At 38.9% G+C, this 22,459-nt stretch overlaps 1 protein-coding gene across 6 annotated transcripts in view; it reads right to left on the reverse strand.

Moving 5' to 3' along the window:
• The window catches only part of LOC108717690 (nuclear RNA export factor 1), a 36,400-nt gene that overhangs the window by 12,071 nt on the left and 1,870 nt on the right, over nt 1-22,459 (reverse strand). For 3 of the 6 annotated variants that reach the window (XM_018264943.2, XM_018264944.2, XM_018264945.2), the window contains exons 2-11: nt 21,099-21,163; nt 19,132-19,254; nt 17,552-17,611; nt 14,888-14,981; nt 12,237-12,320; nt 10,212-10,316; nt 9,236-9,349; nt 6,784-6,853; nt 3,106-3,194; nt 1,090-1,197 (exon numbers count right to left, since the gene is read on the reverse strand). In XM_018264943.2, the coding sequence (XP_018120432.1) occupies nt 1,090-1,197; nt 3,106-3,194; nt 6,784-6,853; nt 9,236-9,349; nt 10,212-10,316; nt 12,237-12,320; nt 14,888-14,981; nt 17,552-17,611; nt 19,132-19,254; nt 21,099-21,151 (900 nt within the window). In that variant the 5' untranslated portion in view covers nt 21,152-21,163. The remainder of the gene's footprint in view (nt 1-1,089; nt 1,198-3,105; nt 3,195-6,783; nt 6,854-9,235; nt 9,350-10,211; nt 10,317-12,236; nt 12,321-14,887; nt 14,982-17,551; nt 17,612-19,131; nt 19,255-21,098; nt 21,164-22,459) is intronic. The other 3 variants (XM_018264946.2, XM_018264947.2, XM_018264948.2) reach the window with 1 other exon arrangement.

Genomic DNA, 22,459 nt, shown 5'->3' on the forward strand with positions numbered 1-22,459 from the left:
TACCCAGGCAAATGCCCCTAAGTCTTTACTTCTTCGGAAATCTCCGGTGCAGATGTTGTCCAGCGGAGTTCATGGGCGCCTTCTTCTCTTCAGTAATCTTCGGAATGAGACCAATGAAGCGGCGCTTGCGCGGTTGGAGCAATTTTCTGTGACTACGAATGCGCTGAAACTCACGAAAATTGCTTGGTTCTTTATGAAGGTATCTAATCATAATGCCTTGCACTATGTACACTTGAGAAAGGGCTTGGCCCAAAACATGTAGTTTACCCACACTGCTAATAAAACAACTCTGTTAATACTGCCTTGGAGCTGTCTGAACAACAGTGCTGAGCACATTATAACGATGAGTATCACTCATGTATTATAAAGGATAATGTACCCCCTATTGTAATTAATAAGGATATTAAAAATCACTGAGGGGTTCTGTGACCATATAAAGGCACAAGGCTGCAGGCTGAGTTATACAGGGAACTCTGAGTATCACTCATGTATTATAAGGGATAATGTACCCCCTACTGTAAATGATAAGGATATTAGAAGTCACTGAGGGGTTGTTCTGTGACCATATAAAGGCACAAGGCTGCAGGCTGAGTTATACAGGGAACTCTGAGTATCACTCCTGTATTATAAGGGATAATCTACCCCCTAGTGTAAATAATAAGGATATTAGAAGTCACGGAGGGGTTGTTCTGTGACCATATAAAGCACAAAGCTGCAGGCTGAGTTATACAGGGAACACAGAGTATCACTCCTGTATTATAAGGGATAATGTACCCCCTAGTGTAAATAATAAGGATATTAGAAGTCACGGAGGGGTTGTTCTGTGACCATATAAAGCACAAAGCTGCAGGCTGAGTTATACAGGGAACACAGAGTATATTCCATAGATGAAAAGTAATTAATATAAAGGTTGTTTTACTAAAGTAGTTTGGGATAAAGAGATAAGTAAATCTGAATGTGAACTAATGGTTCATGTATCAGATTCTATCCCTGAGGAGATATTGATTGTTTACATTACTGCATAATCTTTTTATCCATTTATTAAAATGTTATTCCTTAAGTACATTGTACATTTATTATCCACAATACCTGGTTATAGGAGAGATTCATACTCTGTAGCTGCGAGGAAAAAGTAGAGAGGCCAGCAAAGTCAATAAGACTGGAGAGGTTGTTGTAACTAAGATCCAAAGACAGAACCTACAAAATAGGAGAGAGTTAGAGACCAACAAATTGTCCACTTGTTCTGCCAGATGTATTCCAACTAATTACTGTTCTAAATAGGGTTGGATCAGATTTACAGATCAGATATGAATGTGGTGCCATGTTGCACTGGCAGTCTTAACGGTGTGACATCAACACAAAGTCTGACAAAATGTCCACGTTGGATCAACTGGCTTCTAAGCATAAAACATACAACATGAAGTAAATGGCTGTAATATGTAAATTAAAACCATAGGAATGATGGGTCCACGATGGGTCCGGGTGCTCATGCCCCACACCTTCAGCAAAGGGGAGCAGAAACCTTGAATAGCGGGCAGGCAACATTCTGGAACATGATTAAGTGTCCTTGGGGGACACGAAACACGTCAGGCTTTTACCCTTTATACATAATGTAAAATAAAGACTTTTTGTACTATTTAATAATTTGGGCTCCTGGATTCTACTGACTGATTGACTTTGGTGTTCCGGAGTGGTGCCTGCCCGCTATTCAAGGTTTCTGTGGGCTGCAATATGTACCCAGCAATGGTGTTCATGGATAACGGTCATTCATGGAAATAGGGAGAGCCAGTCTCAGATTATCGTCTTACTCATGGAAATATGGCCAACTGCTGCCACATAAAAGGCCGTATGCCATATTCCTCCATATATAAAGCAGCTGTGTGTGCAGAAAATCCCCTTCCCAGTATACAGCAGCTCTGTGTATGCCACATCCATAACTAGTATACACCAGCTGTGCAACTGTATGTACACCACAACACTCCCCAGTATACAGCAGCTGTATGTATGTAAACACTCCCCAGTATACAGCAGCTGTATGTAATCACTCCCCAGTATACAGCAGCTGTATGTATGTAAACACTCCCCAGTATACAGTAGCTGTATGTAAACACTCCCCAATATACAGCAGCTGTACGTAAACACTCCCCAGTATACATCAGCTGTATGTAAACACTCCCCAGTATACATCAGCTGTATGTAAACACTCCCCAGTATACAGCAGCTGTATGTAATCACTCCTCAGTATACAGCAGCTGTATGTTAACACTCCCCAGTATACAGCAGCTGTATGTAAACACTCCCCAGTATACAGCAGCTGTATGTAAACACTCCCCAGTATACAGTAGCTGTATGTAATCACTCACGAGTATACAGCAGCTGTATGTAATCACTCCCCAGTATACAGCAGCTGTATGTAATCACTCCCCAGTATACAGCAGCTGTATGTAAACACTCCCCAGTATACAGCAGCTGTATGTAAACACCCCCCCAGTATACAGCAGCTGTATGTAAACACTCCCCAGTATACAGTAGCTGTATGTAATCACTCCCCAGTATACAGCAGCTGTATGTAAACACCCCCCCAGTATACAGCAGCTGTATGTAAACACTCCCCAGTATACAGTAGCTGTATGTAATCACTCCCCAGTATACAGCAGCTGTATGTAAACACCCCCCCAGTATACAGCAGCTGTATGTAAACACTCCCCAGTATACAGCAGCTGTATGTAATCACTCCCCAGTATACAGCAGCTGTATGTAATCACTCCCCAGTATACAGCAGCTGTACGTAAACACTCCCCAGTATACAGCAGCTGTACGTAAACACTCCCCAGTATACAGCAGCTGTATGTAAACACCCCCCCAGTATACAGCAGCTGTATGTAATCACTCCCCAGTATACAGCAGCTGTATGTAATCACTCCCCAGTATAGAGCAGCTGTATGTAAACACCCCCCCAGTATACAGCAGCTGAATATAAACACTATAACACGCCCAAGTATACAGCAGTTGTGAATAGACATCAGAAATTTTAGGTTAGACCGTTTTGGTGCATTTGTTTTTGTATGACCTATGAAATACTATAGACAAACACATGTGCTATACCTCTGGGAAATGCTCTGCTATCATCTGCAGTATCAGTCCAGCATCAGATGCCTTGTTCAAGCACAAACATTGATCTGTGGACTGCAAATCTAGAAAGAAAATGTGAAACATTAACAAAACCCAAGGTCGCTCCAAGTGTGTTTAATTATAGAATAGCACATCTATTACATACATATAAAAACATTAAAGTGGACTTGTCACCCAGACACAAAAATCTGTATAATAAAAGTTCTTTTCAAATTAAACATGAAATCCAATTTCTATTTTTTATTAAAGCATTCATAGCTGTTGTGAGCTCATTTAAAAATCTCAGCTGTCAATCAAATATTGTCTGCCCCTCCTCTATGTCTTAGGCAGTTACTTTCACTTTCCATTCAGCACTTCCTACATGTCACTGCTCTCCACACATTCCCCATTCTCTTCACCATTTAATTGTGTAACCAGGGCATGGGGGTGGACATCAGGTCCCCCATTCTGGTGCACAAACAAGATTCTGAGATGATACAAGACTTGCCTTAATAACAGTGTCCACAAAATGGCTCCTGCCTGCTTGTTATAATTATGAATTCCCAGACTGAAGGAAACAAGATTCAAATAATTTATATAGTGTAATTAAAGTTCATTTTGCTTGACTAATGTGATAAAATAGGATTTTGAATATTTTTTTTTGGATGACAGGTTCCCTTTAAAGCCACTCAAAGTTTTGGAGGGTTTCTGGGTACACTGCAGTCTCCTGGACATTGTGTACCGTGATACCTCCATGTAAGAAATAATTGGGGTATATACTACTTTCTTACAGACAAAAGGCTTTAACTCTGATATATTAGTAAATAAAACTTACAGACACAGATGCTAAATTGTGCTTAAATTGTTCACATTCAAACAACTAGTTGTTTTCAGATAGATCACCAGAAATAATTACTTTTTCCGATTACTTTCTATTTTCTATGTGTCATCATTTTTCTAATATTGAAGTGTAAAGTGTCATTTTTCACCTTCGAAAGCAGCTCCGGGAGGGGGGGGGAGTCGCCGACCCTGTAAACTGTTCTAAATTGTTACATTTAGTTGATACATTTCTTATATTTGTCCCTGCTGAGCAGAATCTCTGGGTTTCATTACAGGCAGCTGTTAGAATTGATACAATAGTTGCTAATACTCCAGAGATGCTGCTGAGAAATGGATCAGCTGAATATTGCAAAATTGTAACAGTTTAGAGTCTGCGCCTGAATTACTGAGCTGCCAGACTCAAAACACCAGAGACAGGGACAGATTTTAGAAAAAACAGTAAAAAATAAATAATGGAAAGTAATTGAAAAAAAGGTATTTCTGCGGAACAATCTGAAAACAACTAAACGGAAAAAAGTGTCCGGAAGTTGAACAACCCCTTTAAAGGACAAGGAAAGGCAAAAAAATAAAATCCCATTTTTACTTTCTTTAATGAAAAAGAAACCTATCTCCAATATACTTTAATTAAAAAATGTGTACTGTTTTTATAAGAAACCTGACTGTATGCAGAGAAATTCTCCCTTCATTTACTGCTGTGGATAGGAATTGTCAGACGGTCCCTAGCTGCTGAGCAGGGAAACAATCATACTTATGAACAGCAGGGGGAGCCCCCGCCTTAATTCCCAGCCATGCAGAACTCAAGCAGCTTTGTTTATGACGATCGCTAAGCAGCCCAGACCACCCTGAGCATGTACAGGGTCAGGGTCAGGCAAAGATGTTTAACAAAGTTACAAGATTACAGCCCCCTGTGGCCAACTTTGAAAGCATAAATTATTTGTTTGATTGGGCTTGTGGTGCAGTAAATTCATGTTTATATTTCGTATACAAAATACAGCATTTCTAGCCTTATTCTATTTTAGACTTTCCTTGTCCTTTAAATACTGACCTTCATGGTCCATGAATACATATACAGTGCTGGATAGAATGTCTGCCAACAATTTCAAAAGAAACTGCACCGATACAGGCAAACAAGTCAATCAGAATATGGCAAAGTGAGGTTTAAAAAATGCTTTCTATGAACAGATTAGTAATTTGTAACTGTGCATGTGACCCCCCTTTCCCTGGGAATAATAAATATTTTTACTTATGAAGCAGTATGTTATTTCTTCAGTATCTGGAGTATTCTTAATTCTCACCACAAGATGGCAGTAGAGTTACAAAATAGTTTTAAGCATTGTATTTATTATGCAGATTGTGATATAAAGTAAAACAATTTATAAATATGATATCTCTCTGGATCAGAGCACTCCACTCAGTACAGGTTAGCAATAGCCCTACAATACGATGTACAGCTCCCCCAGGCCTTTCCAGTATATTATACAGGCTCATCCTCCGCAGTATCCTTGCAGCACATTGCTCTGCATAGTGGGTTCACATTACATTGTGCTGCCACCACCATAGACATGAAGAACAGGAGGACCTGGTACAACAATCAGGAGTAAAGGCCTGATCTTGCAAACTTCAGATACATACCAATAGAATATCTAACCCATGATCTAGAGGTGAACATACAGGTGAGAAGCATAATGAATTCTAGAATTCGACTTTGGGTCTAGGGGTTATGTTTCTGGCTTGGTTTACAAGTTGTCGCATTTGGGACAGTTGCACTCAACTGGTAAAACTGCTGTGTTTGCTTCAGAAACACTACTATAGTTTATATAAACAAGCTGCTGTGTAGCCATGAGGGCAGCCATTCAAGCACAGGATACACAGTAGATAACAGATAAGTACTACTATAGTTTATATAAACAAGCTGCTGTGTAGTCATGGGGGCAGTCATTCAAGCACAGGATACACAGTAGATAACAGATAAGTACTACTATAGTTTATATAAACAAGCTGCTGTGTAGCCATGAGGGCAGCCATTCAAGCACAGGATACACAGTAGATAACAGATAAGTACTACTATAGTTTATATAAACAAGCTGCTGTGTAGCCATGGGGGCAGCCATTCAAGCACAGGATACACAGTAGAAAACATAAAATTACTACTATAGTTTACATAAACAAGCTGCTGTGTAGCCATGAAGCAGCCATTCAAGGTTGAAATGGAACCAGTTACATACAGTATCAAATAGCAGATAAGCTCTGTAGAATATAATGGTGTTCTACAGAGTTTATCTGCTATACACTATTTAAATGGTGCCATGTAGCTGTATTTCAATTACATCCATTACAACACAGCAGATTGTTTGTATACACTATAGTAGTGTTTCTGAAGCAAACACATCCATTTTACCAGTGGAGGGCAACAGAACATTACCGGTACATTTTCATTACTTTAAAACACTTTTAATTTTTTGGTGTTATTGTTCCTTTAATGACACAATATCACTGCCTTCGGCACAAACAGGGATGCACCAAATCCAGTATTTGGCTGTATTCCCCAGGATTCATATTCGGCCAAATCCTTGTGCTTGGCCGAACCGAATCCATAAAATCATGTGACTTTTTAGCACAAAACACTGATTTGCATATGCGGATTCGGTTTGACATTTGGCTGAATCTTTCACAAAAGATTCTGGGGTTTGGCCAAATCCAAAATAGTAGATTCAGTGAATCCCTAGTTTCCACACTGCACACCAATAGCTACTTATCAACTGACCAAATGCTATGAAGATTTAGGAACAAATCCAGTGGAAGAATTGGGAAGAAAGTGAAGCATCTGGGTACCTGGATCAACAGAAAGGTTGCTTAGATCAAGACTTGCTGTTCTATCGTCGTATCGTTTCTGGAGGCACACCTGCAATACAAGGGCATAGAAGCAAGAGTCACAATAATTTGTTTACTGGTCATTTGCAATAGATCTGTGCATGATAAGGAAGTGCAGTGTGTAAAGTAAAATCAGTAAACGAACAACTGTTATTTGTCTGCACTGCTGGTTCTGTCTCTTGAAACTTTAAAGCTTTCTGCTACATTGTTTCCAATGTCAGAACTACCAGGGCAATGAACAGACTGCTTCCAACAGCAATTACATTTGCACAGAACTTTAAAACCAGGGAACGTTTGTGCAACGTTAACACATTTATTAATAAGCACGCAAAAAGGAGCAGAGCCTAGAAAATATTAGAGGGAACATTGCCATGTACCTCATTAAAGGAGAAGGAAAGCTACGGAGGCATTTTATTGCCAATAGATTAGCTGCAATAGTGCAAGCTAGAATGATATATTTATTCTGTAGAATGTTTTACCATACCTGAGTAAACAGCTCTAGAAACTCTCTGTTTGTTTAAGATAGGAGCTGCAGTATTAAAGGAGAAGGAAAGGTTGAAACTAAGTAAGCCTTAACAGAAAGGTCCATCTAAATATACCAGTAAACCCCCAAAGTAATGTTGCTCTGAGTCCTCTGTCAAAAGAAACACAGCATTTCTTTCCTTCTATTGTGTACTCATGGGCTTCTGTATCAGACTTCCTGTTTTCAGCTTAAACCTCCAGGGCTAGGGCTTGAGCATGCTCAGTTTGCTTCTCTCTGTCTCCCTCCTCCCATCCCTGCTGTAAACTGAGCCCAGAGCTATGAGTGAGCAGGGGGAGACTCAGGCAGGAAGCAATGTCACACCAAGCTAATATGGCAGCTGCCATTTTGCTTCCTTAGGTATGTTAAAGCATTCTGCAGAATAAATATAGTGTTCTAGCTTGCACTATTGTGGCAATAAACTGCTTCAATGGCTTTCCTTCTCCTTTAAAAGTAAACTTCAAGTCTATACTAACAGCCACTGAAAGGCTTCTACTTTTCATATAAATATCAGTGCTATAAACCTATTATGCCCTGGGCCTTGGTCATGACAGGAGGCAAGTGAAGTTCCCAGCTCCCTCTGTCAGCAAAATCCGGTTTGCTATCTGTAAGCTAAAATGACAGTGTGACTTGAAAGCTCAACAACTAGGTTTGTATATAAAGCTCAGTGTTCAAATAATGTCAGATTCCTAATGAATGCCACCTATTATATTTTACTGTACCTTCAAGAAAATAAATGTAAAACAGATCAAAGCAAAATTAACCAAGTGCATAACGAGTGTTACAGATGAATTAGATGCCACTTTAAGGAAACGCATGTGAAACTTGAGGTCTCCTAGTTGTTCTAAACCACATGTCCTAGCACCCCATAACAACTTGAGGACAGCAGCTCTGAAACCCTTGTTCTAAAGCTTTAACTTGCCTAACCACAGAGCTACTGGCAGCCCAGACAATTTCAGATATTGTCTGTGCCATAAAGAGAATAATACATGTACTGTTTTAGTATTTATGTTTTATACCTACAGCACCGAATGCATGTGATCAGTATTTATTTATATAAGTACCAGGAAAGCTGCAGGTTAAATGGGCGCAAACGTTAGTGATTCTGAGCCCTAATGAAATCTGCCAGTGCTATTGAGTCTGTATTGGTTCCAGCTTTCATTCTGCAGCACTTTATACACGCAGCTTTGCTTTAGGGGCTTTTTGCTCTTGCAAACTGCCTTCAGTGCGACTGCCTGCGGATCAGTTTTCCAAAGGAAAATCACTGTGTGGCCCAGATGAGACTTCTATTTTTACTGGGAGGGTGGCGGGCAGGGCAGGTTTCTTTCCTTGTTGGAGAGCATCAGTGAATAAGCTCTTTGACTATTTGTGTGTCCTGATTTGCTTCCTAATGTGCTAATGTTCCAGCTGCAGTTAATACAGAGCTTATGAACAATAATAATATTTCTGCCCTTCTGCTTGCATATATGGAAAGATGCAATTATAAGTATTACTTTTTTCAGGCCCCTATCTAAAGGCAAGATGCTGGTAGTTGCTTGACATCCCTGAAATATATGAAGCAAATAGCTAGAAACTATCACATAATAACAAAGGCATGGGACATTATATTTCAAATGCAACCTAAAGGCTCTTATTAGAAATAAAGCAAGTTTTTTCACTAGCTGGTATGAAGGGGACATCATTTATATTGAAGGAAGTACTTCTGTAAGCTAGCAGGGCCTTGCATGTGGACTGGCTGCTCTGCAGCTAAGAATTATGTATTAACCTTTTACAGTTTGTTGAAATAAATCCCCACTATAACACTGCCCTGCATATTTGTAGGTTTGTTAATAGAAAATGTTGTAGGCCATTAAACCATATTGATCAAGTCAAATCAAGAAGCAAGTGTCTTACTTGGATATTGTAATGATCGTCCGTGAAACACAAAGACCCCGTTTTCATGTCCCTAGGGCACAGAGTTCGGTTTCCATAATTTCCATACACAGAGGGAGTTACATTTATGACGATCTGTTAAGAAAAGTAGACACGCTTATTAATGAAGAGGATTGTTTTAAACGAGACAACAAAACACTTCCCCCCCATATGTAATTAAAAGCACTAAGTTTGCTGCTGAATCCTTCCTGCTGATTGGTTGCTATGGGTTACTGCACCTGGGCAAACTTAGTGCCTTTTGTTACATAACCCCCTTCATCTGCTATATGAACTCCTTAAGCTGGCCATGCATTAAAAGATCTTCTTGTTTGTCGAGGTGCGCTTACATTCACACACAGCCCTATAAATGTGTGGGCTAGTCCAAATATTCTGAGAACATTTTCCAATCACTTCCCAGATTGGTACACTTGTACAAAATAGTCTATCTTCAGTCTTAAAACCAAAGGCTGGCAAATGTTTCATCACTATACACAAGTGCTGCTGGAAGTTTCATATCCTCCATGTGCAAAGCGACAGGATGGAAACCGTGACACTGGGAAAGCAGAGGGAATGGGAGCATGAACTAGAGATTGGCCATACAAAAGCCATTTTTTCTCAATAGGGATATTATACCATATCAACGATTTGGCAGGTAGCATTTATTGGTCAGCTGTGTATGAGCGCACATTTCATTGGTTGATAAACCTGGGAAAAAATCAGTTCCCTTTATTATGTAAACCTTTACATGTTTATGCATGAAGAAGAGGTTCTTCGCCAGAATGAAATTTCATATATTGTCAAATACCCCATGAAGGCTCATTAGAATAACTCCTGTAAAAATTGCAGTGATTACAATTCCTATACTTGTGTGTATATAGCCCTGTTTTTTAGTGATTCATATAAGGTCAAGGCAAGCACACAATAGCCTTGGCTTTCACATGCCTGTTGCTTATCTTACCTTGAAGAACTGATCTGCATAGATTTTTCTGGAAGCATTAAGCAGTGCCTTAGCGGTGGAGAACTTGTCCACAAAGAACACTGCCTTCTTTTTCACGTAGTGGAACTATGAAGAAAAGAAAACATTTTTATTTAGGGCAGAGACACACGCTCAGATTCGGGGAGATTAGTCGCCCAGCGACAAATCTCCTCTTCTTCGGGCGAATAATCTCCCTAAACTGCCTTCCCACCGGCTAGAATGTAAATTGTTGGTGGGATGGCACTCTGAGCGCTTTGTGTTCCAAAGTCGCTTCACGAGGAAATGGTTAATGGTAGCTTAAAGGAAAACTATACCCCCCAAACAATGTAGGTCTCTATTAAAATATACTGAGTAAAACAGCTCATGTGTAAAACCCTGCTTCATGTAAATGAACCATTATCATAATAATATACTTTTTTAGTAGTATGTGCCATTGGGTAATCATAAATAGAAAATTGCCATTTTAAAAAATAAGGGCCGCCCCCTGAGATCGTAAGATTCACTGTGCACACATACAAACCACATGTAAGGTCACATGAGCCAATTAACAGACAGAGTTGTGCCTTTTGCTTCCTCACTTCTTCCTGTTACAGTTAGTGTTGTAGTATTTCTGGTCAGGTGATCTCTGAGGCAGCACAGATAGAGTCACAAAATGGTGGTTCAAGGCAAGAGATGTAAAAGGGCAATATTTATGTAAATATATATTCCAGTTTGGTAAGATTCTTTAATATGTCATTCAATTTGATATAAACTCTGTTGCTTAAGTATTCATTTTGGGGGTATAGATTTTCCTTTAACTACAGAAAAAGCAGATGCCGTAGCCATGGGGGGGGGTCTGCTTCCTTTGCAGGTGCCCATGAGTGACCCGCAATGCACATTAAATCACACGTAAACCAGGTCATATTTACCATTTAGGCACTCAAGGGTCCAAGTTAATTTTAAGTCAAGTCACTGGACCCCATTGTTTGAAAGGTCCCTTTTGTGTAGGGCTAATTACAAAGTCCAAATACCAGAGAGAGAGACATGCTGTCAATAGAATGGCTTACTGCATTGAGCCAGAGAGTTGGGGAAAAAATGGAGACACGAACCTTTAAAGGGGTGGTTCACCTTTACACTAACCTAAAGGTGGTCATAGATCTTTTCGTTATGGTAAGATCAAGCATATCTTGAAAATCATTTAAATGTACAATTTGTCCATCAACTAAAAAGATCATTTCAAGCGATGTCGTCTAGTTGAAGTCAGGAAAACTGAGGGTAGCTGCCTGCTTGGCCCTTTAAACAACTGGACAATGGATACATTTCACTGTGACCGATGAAAATCCTCTAATCTGCACGATCGGTTTTCTGACCAATGTCGGATGAAAAATCGCTAGATTCACTATCGTTTGGTGCCACCTAACCTCACGATAATTGGACGAATTTATCGCATTGCGCTAAAATCAGCCGTTAAGGAGTGAAAAATCTTAACGTCTATAGTGAGCTTTAAATAAGTTATAATAAGGCTAATTCAAATCAACTTTTGAATCAGCCTTCACTTATTTATTGTTTTGCATATAGACTTCTTCTTCTGAATGTTTCCAGCTTTTAAATAGGGGTCTGAGCCCATCTAAAACAAATGCTCTGTAAGGCTACACATTTATAATTACTGCTAACGTTGTATTGCTCATCTTTCTATTCAAGGCCTTTCCTATTCATATTTCAGTCTCTTATTCATATCACAATGCCTGGTTGCTATGTTAATTTGGACCGTAGCAACCAGATTGCTGAAATTTCTAAAACTTAAGAGCAGCTGAATAAAAAGATAACTCAAAATCCACAAATTGTCTAAGAATGTTACTTTCTACATCATGTTAAAGTTAATCAAAAGGTGAACAGTCCCTTTAAAAAGCACACAAAGTCATTATAAGCTCCAGTGATCTTTGTAGACTTGAAGGATATTGGGAATGTCTTTTCACCAAGCTTTAAACATTCTGCGTATACAGTTGCAGGACTTGCATATTCACTTACCTGCTCAGCCCTGAAAAAAAAGCCACACTCCTCACGAATAGCATTCAAAAGCCAGTCTTTGTCATAGTCTTTTCCGTAAGGGATCTACCATAATAAACATTTGTTAGCATTCATGTACATTTTAATGCATCAAATTATATTCATTATGCCTTTTTCTTTGGCAGACTGCAGCTTACAACAGAGTAAGTCCGAAGGTGAAACGAGCAATCCCAAAAGGGCAATTTACTCGAGTTAAAAGAATATGATGAAGCGAAGGGGATATTAACTAAACGTTTTAAAGAGAGAGGTTATAAATCAGATGTGATAAACAAAGCTATAAAAGAAGTAGATGTTATTCCTCGGGCAAATCTTCTATGCCCTAGGAAGAAAGAACACACAGACAATAAACTTACCTTTGTTTCTACCTATGATTCACATAGCAACAAGATGGAGAAGGTCATTAAAAGATACTGGCCACTTTTACAATCTGACAGACAATATGGCTATCTATTTAGTGCTTTTCCTCTTTTTTGTTATAAACGAGGTTGCACTCTTAAAGATATATTATGCCCGTCAGATACACTCATTTACCATGACCGTCAGATACACTCATTTACCAGACCATGAAAATTGAGAATAATATGCTACAATAACGACAGAAATAGGGTAAGAATTTATGGTTTAAACACTAGCCTCAAGCATTGTGATTTCTTGTTTTTTAAACTGAATGAGTTAGGGTATATATTTTTAAAAAATAGTGCCCTTTTTAACATTGTATACAATGTTTTTAATTGATTGGACATTTCCTGCACAAAATATTCAAGCACTTTGAAGATAATTTCGTTTTTACTTCGATCACCTGTGGACACAAAATTGAACATTTTTTATCACTCCTGATTGGATGATGGGAATGAAGGGGTTAATGGGTGTGTTTTAAAAGTTCACTGTGATTCTGTGTTTGTTACACTTGAGAAAGGGCAATTACAGCCCGAAACATGTTGTGTATAGCAGCTTAAATAAATATTAATCACAAGCAGTTAATCTGCGTCAGAGTGCTCTCCTCTCTCCTACTGAAAGTTCAACAGAGTAAATAACCAAATGAAGAACTAGTTGGAAGTACTGTCACAAGAACAGAGCTATTAAAAGGACCAGTAACATAAATATACTCTGTTTCAATCCTGTATCTTTGATACTGAAGTCCTGTTTTTACTGACCCCAAGAACCTTATTAGAAAGTAAAAAGGCAGGACTTTTAAAATACACATCATCACCCTTAAAGGAACAGTAACACTAAAAAAGGAAAGTGTCCTAAAGTAATGAAGATATAACGTACTGTTGTGCTGCACTGGTAAAACTAGTGTATGTGCTTCAGAAACACAACTACAGTTTATTTAAACAAGCTGCTGTCTAGCCATGGGGGCAGCCATTCAAAGCTGAAAAGGGAGAAAAGGCACAGGATACACAGCAGATAACAGATAAGCTCTTTAGCATACAATGGGGTTCTTCATCTGTTATCTACTGTGTATCCTGTGCTTAAATGGCTGCCCCCATGGCTACACAGCAGCTTGTTTATATAAACTACAGTAGCACTTATCTGTTATCTACAGTGTATCCTGTGCTTGAATGGCTGCCCCCATGGCTACACAACAGCTTGTTTATATAAACTATACTAGTACTTATCTGTTATCTACTGTGTATCCTGTGCTTGAATGGCTGCCCCCATGGCTACACAGCAGCTTGTTTATATAAACTATAGTAGTACTTATCTGTTATCTACTGTGTATCCTGTGCTTGAATGGCTGCCCCATGGCAACACAGCAGCTTGTTTATATAAACTATAGTAGTACTTATCTGTTATCTACTGTGTATCCTGTGCTTGAATGGCTGCCCCATGGCAACACAGCAGCTTGTTTATAATAGCTATAATTGTTTTTCTGAAGCAAACAGTACACTTTTGCAGGGCACCAGTACAGTATAGTGTCTTTCCTTTAAAACACTTTCATTTTTTTGGTGTTACTGTTCCTTTAAGGATTCAATACCAAGGTCCAGTTTGTGGCCTGATGCATTAAATAACTACAGGATTCCATAAACCAGGAATATGAGGTAAGAGGAAGGCAAATAAAATGATATAATTGTATGCCCTCCAGCTGGTGCAATACACAACAGCAATTCTGATGTTTATTAGCATCAAAAGGACTTCTATGTTATTTTATTCTCTCAGAGCCCCCCGAAGTTTCTTCTTTTTTTTGCCACAGAATGCTGAAGACATGGACAGAGCTTATGGAGAAAAAAAAAACTCGAAAACTACTAGTGATTTCAAATATTTGCTTCACATCAATCACCAATCTTGATCTAAAAAAGTAAAGGATTACTTGGTTGAACAGGTTGAGACCCAAAGTTTATAATCCAACCCAAGTGGTTATACATGAGCAACAGGCTTCTAAAAAATGATGGCATGAATGAGTACTGTTGTGGAAATGTTCACTTACCGGAGACCACTTGAGCTACAAAGATAACGTTTATTTGACACAAGCTCCGTAGATTCTATACTCACAAAGAATCAGAAGCCCGAACAAAGGAATCACAGAGTTTTACAGACTTGGAAACATATGACATAAGCTTATGCTAAAGTTCTTACAGCCCTACCTAAGTGACAGTAAAAGGGATACACACCGTAATTTTAAACCATACTCGAGTGTTATCATTTCTTGCTCTATAACGGTGTCCATTTGATGGAATCATGCGTGATCCTCCTTCATATGGGTCTCTACAAATGCAAAACACACATTATTAAAGCTAAGCTTCCACAGAAAAATATTCCCACCTTTGTGTAAAGGAAAAGCACAATACAGGTTGGCACCTGTTATCCAGAATGCTCTGGACCTGGGATTTTCAGGATATGGGGTATTTCTGTCATTTGGATCTCCATACCTTAAAGGGGACCCGTCACCCAAAAAAATTATTCCAAATCCTATTTTATCATGTTAGTCAAGCAAAATGAACTTTAATTACACTATATAAATTATTTGAATCTTGTTTCCAACCCTGGGAATTCATAATTATAACGAGCAGGCAGCAGCCATTTTGTGGACACTTATTAAAGGAGAAGGAAAGCTACGGAGGCATTTTATTGCCAATAGATTAGCTGCAATAGTGCAAGCTAGAATGCTATATTTATTCTGTAGAATGTTTTACCATACCTGAGTAAAAAGCTCTAGAAACTATCTGTTGTTTAGGATAGGAGCTGCAGTATTAATGTGGTGTGACATCATTTCCTGCCTGAGTCCCTGCTCTGGGCTCAGATTACAGTAGAGAAGGGAGGGGGTGGGGAAGAGGAGCAAACTGAGCATGCTCACGCCCAGGGCAATGAGGTTTAAGCTGAAGGCAGGAAGTCTGATACAGAAGCCCATGAGTACACAATAGAAGGAAAGAAATGCAGTGTTTCTTTTGACAGGGGACTCAGAGCAGCACTACTTTGGGGGTTTACTGGTATATTTAGATGGACCTTTCTGATAAGGCTTACTTCGCTTTAACCTTTCCTTCTCCTTTAAAGGAGAAGGAAAGCTATGGCGGCATTTTATTGCCAATAGATTAGCTGCAATAGTGCAAGCTAGAATGCTATATTTATTCTGTAGAATGTTTTACCATACCTGAGTAAAAAGCTCTAGAAACTCTCTGTTTGTTTAGGATAGGAGCTGCAGTATTAATGTGGTGTGACATCACTTCCTACCTGAGTCTCTCCCTGCTCTGGGCTCAGATTACAGTAGAGAAGGGAGGGGTGGGGGGAGAGGAGCAAACTGAGCATGCTCTTGCCCAGGGCAATGAGGTTTAAGCTGAAGGCAGGAAGTCTGATACAGAAGCCCATGTGTACACAATAGAAGGAAAGAAATGCAGTGTTTCTTTTGACAGGGGACTCAGAGCAACATTACTTTGGGGGTTTACTGGTATGTTAAGATGGACCTTTCTGATAAGGCTTACTTAGTTTTAACCTTTCCTTCTCCTTTAAGACAAGTCTTGTATCATCTCAAATTCTTGTTTGTGCACCAGAACGGGGGACCCGATGTCCATCCCCATGCACTGGATACACAATTAAACGGGGAAGAAAAAGGGGAAATGTGTGGAGAGCAGTGACATCTAGGAAGTGCTGAATGGAAAGTGAAAGTAATTGTCTGCCTATGCCTAAGGCATAGAGGAGGGGGCAGACAATATTTGATTGACAGCTGAGATTTTAAAATGAGTTTATAACAGTTATGAATGCTTTAATAAAAAAAGAATTTGGATTTCATGTTTAATTTGAAAAGGACTTTTATTATACAGATTTTTATGTCTGAGTGACAGGTCCACTTTAAATCTAATAAAAAAAATCATTTAAACATTTATTAAACCCAATAAGATTCTTTTGTTTCCAACAAGGGTTAATTATATCTTAGTCGGGATCATGTAAAAGGTATGGTTTCATCATTACAGAGATAAAGGATATAATATTAAAACATTTGATTTATTTGATTATAATGGACATGGTATGGGATATGGATATGGGAGGTGGCCTTCCCATAATTCGGACCTTTCTGGATAACAAGTTTCCGAATAACAGATTGAATACCTGGCAATATTTTAAGTGGCGTGTGGATACTTTTTTCATACTTTAACAAAGCCCTTCTTAATATCTGACACACTGAATGGTAAAAAACCCTATGCATATAAGAAAGAAGCTTCCATACAGACTGAATTTGTAAAGCCAGAGACTCAGTTTTAGCAGACCCCTCTGTGGAGCACAAAGACTGCAGGTTTAGGACAGAAGGGGGAAAAAAAAAAAACAACCTTAAGGGAAAGAGAATGTTCTGCAGGGTTGGGGACTAACCACATAAAGGTGCCCCTTTATGCTGAATACTTGACCACTGCTTTCTGGTCACCAGCACTAATTCTCCTTCTAAAGACACAACTAGAAACTTAGAATTAAAGGAAGTTGCTGGGGAGGGGGCACTTTATGGTTTTCTCTCTGCAGCAGCAGGATCCTTGTTTCCATGAGGCCCGTGTCCCACAAAAGTCAGAAACAGAAATGCTATGCTACAGGAACTAACATAATTGGGGGTGAAAATAGGTTGCAGGCCAGTGGTTCTTCTGAGAGACACTTTTAAAACGAGATGACTGAACAGACTAAAATGCACGAAAAAAAACTCAGTTGCAGCTTTAGCTATATTTCATAATGCTTCTTTACCTTTTCCAGTGTTACTGTCTAGAACTAGAACAGAAAACGCCCTTATTTCTAACATTCTCTATTCAAAAGAACATATACCGTAGTCTTGTTAAGTTTTATTATTAAAGTTAAACACATACCTTTCGCATTCTAAATATTCACATTTTACTCTTCGTTTTCCATCAGTTGAAAGCTGGACACTTTTCAAATAAGAAAAAAAAATGTTCTAAAGAGTCAGTAAAATTAGTAGCATTTTTAAAAATGGAAGTAAAGTCTAAAATAGAAATGCTGTATATTGTATACTAAACATAAACGTGAACTTACTGTACCACAAGCCTAATCAAACAAATGATTTATGCTTTCAAAGTTGGCCACAGGGAGTCACCGCCTTGTAACTTTGTTATACATCTTTGCAAGACCAAGACTGTGCACATGCTCAGTGTGGTCTGGGCTGCTTAGGGATCGTCATAAATTATCAAAACAGCACAAGTCAAATAACATCTACCAGAAGCCGATATAGCAAGACTGATTAATAATCAGAATATACAGACTGCACTGGGTCCTGTGTTGTCATGTAATCTAATGTGGATTTTATAGTTTTTGTATTGTTTAATACAAACTTTCTCCAACTCTGCAGAACCAGTGGCTGCAGCAAAATTATCCTCCAAATAGAATCCGAGTTTATCTGTTTAAATCTGGCTCCGTGATCTTTGTCCCTGCAGCTGGAGTTGGAAACATTAAAAGGGGATGTAAAGGCAAAAATAAAATCCAATACAAATCCCCATACACAGTAGCCAACTGCTCTACAGGGAAACAAACAAAGCTGCTTGAGTTCTGCATGGCTGGGAATTAAGGAGGGGGCTCCCCCTGCTGTTCATAAGTATGATTGTTTCCCTGCTCAGCAGTTAGGGACCGTCTGACAATTCCTATCCACAGCAGTAAATGAAGGGAGAATTTCACTACATACAGTCAGGTTTCTTATAAAAATGGTACACGTTTTAATTAAAGTATATTGGAGATAGGTTTCTTTTTCATTAAAGAAAGTAAAATGGGATTTTATTTTTTTGCCTTTACATGCCCTTTAAAGCAGGCATAGAGGAGCGGCAGGCAATATTTGACAACTGAAAATTTTAAACAAGTTTATAACAGGTTTAAATGTTTTAATAAAAAAAGCATGGGGTTTCATGTTTAAGTACTTCAATTATACAGCTTTTTCTGCCTGGATGACAGGTGCTGAAAAATGGACATGCTAAAAACATAAACTACGCTTTATTATGCCCTTTGTTTAAATTACTACCTATTACTGTATGTATCAAAAAAGAGAGAGGATCCAAACACCCTGCCATAAAGGCGTAAATGCTATCTAATACGGAGGTACCTTAATTTTATGAATTTCTTACCTTATTTCTCATAGACAGGGTCCACTGACCTCCTTGACTCAGTTTTTTGCTGCACTTAAATAGTTGGCCTTATACTTCACCTCAAAACATTAACTGTTTATGGATGCTTTTCCTTCCGATGTACATCATATTAAAACTTGCATTATATTATAATATATTTATATTATATATTACAATATTGCATTCATTAATATTATTATTTAATTTTTTTCCTCTCTGTATATGGTGCATATTTTGAAATCATCTTCCCGCTGGCATGCTGAGGAAAATGTGATTTGTGCACTTACCATTAATTACATCTCTCCAAAGAGAGAACTTACCTTCTACTGTGAAACCATTTTTTCTTTTTTGCCACCTGTAGTCTCATACTGGGGTAAAACTGCTTAGTAAGGTGTGGCCTTTCTGCAGTTCGACACAAACTGAGGCAAGGAGGTCCAGGCACCCTGTGTTTAGAAGATGATCAAGTATTTTCAGTTTCACATCGTATTCCCATGTGAGACAACCTATTGAATATAACGATCTCCATTCCCCTGAAGTTGATTTGTATGTGTTCCACCACAAGGGAAACCCTCATATGTAAAAACCCTTACTGAGAACAATTCACTATATCAGAAAAATGAAGTATCATATGTACTGCCCTGCATGTGAAATAAAGAGAAAATAACAGCCCTGATTAGCACTGTCCCTAGCCACATGTTCAACCCTGTTTTACTATTTAAATACAAAAAGTGACATTAAGGGGGCAGAATTATCGAGTTTTTTGTTTTTTTTTTAAATAGTCAAAACTCTCAAATTTGACTAGGAAGTTATTCAAATTCAATTTGAGTTTTTCAAAGAATTCAAATTTGAATTCAATTTTTGAGATTTATCATACCCTGGCCCTTTAAGAACTTGAATTCGACTTTTCGCCGCCTAAAACCTGCCGAATTGCTGTTTAAGTCAATGGGAGACGTCCAAGGATGAATTTGGAGTTGTTTGCAGCTTTCTTGACATTCAAGTTTTTTCCAGAGAAATCAGAATTCGATTCGATCTTATTAGGGATGCACCGAATCCAGGATTCGGTTTGGGATTCGGCCTTTTTCTGCAGGATTCGGATTCGGCCGAATCCTTCTGCCTGGCCGAACCGAATCCTAATTTGCATATGCAAATTAGGGGCGGGGAGGGAAATTGCGTGACTTTTTGTCAGAAAACAAGGAAGTAAAAAATGTTTTCCCCTTCCCACCCCTAATTTGCATATGCAAATTAGGGTTCGGATTCGGTTCGGTATTCGGCCGAATGCTTCGTGAAGGATTCGGGGGTTCGGCCGAATCCAAAAAAGTGGATTCGGTGCATCCCTAGATCTTATGGGTCCATCCTATTCATCTGAGTTGAATGAATGCCCCAGCTCGCTTATTATAAATGTGAAGTAGGATCAGGAGAAGCCTACCTTATACCCAAAGATTTAAAGAGATACTGTCATGTGAAGATTTTTTTTTTCAAAACACAGTTAATATTGCTGCTTCAGCAAAATTCTGCACTGAAATCTATTTCTCAAAAGAGCAAACAGATTTTTTTTTATATTTAATTTTGAAATTTGACATGGGGCTAGACATATTGTCAGTTTCCCAGCTGCCCCCAGTCATGCTCTGATAAACTTCAGTCACTCTGTACTGCAAGTTGGAGTGATATCACACCCCTCCCTTTCCCCCCAGCAGCCTAAAAACAGAACATTAAGAAGGTAACCAGATAACAGCTCCCTAACACAAAATAACAGCTCCCTGATAGATATAGGAACAACACTCAATAGTAAAATCCAGGTCCCACTGAGAAACATTCAGTTACATTGAGTAGGAGAAACAACAGCCTGCCAGAAAGCAGTTCCATCCTAAAGTGCTGGCTCTTTCTAAAAGCACATGACCAGTCAAAATGACCTGAGATGTAGAGTGAATTGTTTGCAGTGTAAACAGTGTAATTTAGAAATAAAAACTACAACATAAACATCATAACAGAATCCCTTTAAGTGCCCTGTTAAAAATGAATCAATCGAAGCAGTGGCTTAAGTGGCCATTCACTGCCAATCATTACATATTCTGACTAATCAGTCTGCGAGTCAAACATATGTATAATGTACAATCGGCACATTTGGCTGTGCCTCCACTACACTTCCATTTATCCGACCAATGGAAATTTTCCATCGGGGCAGATAACCGTGATCCCTCAGGATTCACAAGATTGAGACAAAACCACAACAGGCCATATATGCACAGACAGGAAAACACAAAACTCACTGAATAAGTTGCCAACATACCTTAACGGCAGGTTACTCTGCCTGGAACGAAAGCCCGAGGTGTACATGGTCATCTCTGATATATTCTAAAGAAGTAAAAGAATTAAAAGGAAAAACAGAAAACTGAGATGTCATCATTTACTACACTCTTTCAACAACTTTTCTAGAAGTGGAATGATATAAACTGAAGCAAGGAAATTAAACAGGGGGTAATAATTAGGGATGCACTGAATCCACTTTTTATCCTTCGCAAAATATTTGGCCGAATACCGAACCGAATCCTAATTTGAATATCCAAATTAGGGGTGGGAAGGGGAAAACATTTTTTACTTCCTTGTTTTGTGACAAAAAGTCGCAAGATTTCCCTCCCCGCCCCTAATATGCATATGTTAATTAGGATTCGGTTCGGCCGTACAGAAGGATTCGGCCGAATATGAATACTGCTGAAAAAGGCAGAATCCTGAACCGAATCCTGGATTCGGTGCATCCCTAGTAAGCTCCACTGCGCTGACTCTGCATTGAGGGGCAATTAAAGACTTTTCCAGGTAGGGATGCACCGAATCCAGGATTCAGTTCGGGATTCGGCCTTTTTCAGCAGGATTTGGATTTGCCCGAATCCTTCTGCCTAGCCAAACCCTAATTTGCATATGTAAATTAGGGCGGGTAGGGGAATCACAAACAAAGATTTTTTTCCACGTTTTCCTTTCCTGACCCTAATTTGCATATGCAAATTAGGGTTCGGTTCGGTATTCGGACAAATCTTTCACCAAGGATTCGGCCGAATCCCAAATAGTGGATTCGGTGCATCCCTATTTCCAGGTATTAACACCTGTGTGGGGGCAACAGCGAGGGGGGGGGACTATGGAGGGTAGGGGTTTTCATTATTTTGGGGGTATGGTTCTCCTTTAAGGTTTATGTTCAAACTGGAATACAACATTGTGGGGTTACATATCCCATTCAGTAGGAATATACAGACATGCTACTCATGTCATAGCAGCCTAAGGGGATTCATGTTAAAAGGGTGGTTCACCTTTAGGATAACTTTCAGTATGTTATAGAATGACCAAATCAAAGCAACTTTAATTGGTCTTCATTATTTTTATTTTTTTTATATAGTTTTTTTAATTATTTGCCTTTTTCTTCTGAATCTTTGCAGCTTTCAAAATGGGTCATTGACCCCATCTAAATACAAATGTTCTGCAAAACTACAAATGTATTGTTAGTTACTTTTTATTACTTATCTTATGATTCAGGTCTCTCATTCATATTCCAGTCTCTTATTCAAATCAATGCATGGTTGCTAGGGAAATTTGGACGCTAGCAAACAGACTAATATACACTGCAAACTGGAGAGCTGACGAATATAAAGCCAAATAACTCAA

Source organism: Xenopus laevis, chromosome 5S, assembly GCF_017654675.1.
Source record: "Xenopus laevis strain J_2021 chromosome 5S, Xenopus_laevis_v10.1, whole genome shotgun sequence".
Taxonomy (NCBI): Eukaryota; Metazoa; Chordata; class Amphibia; order Anura; family Pipidae; genus Xenopus; species Xenopus laevis.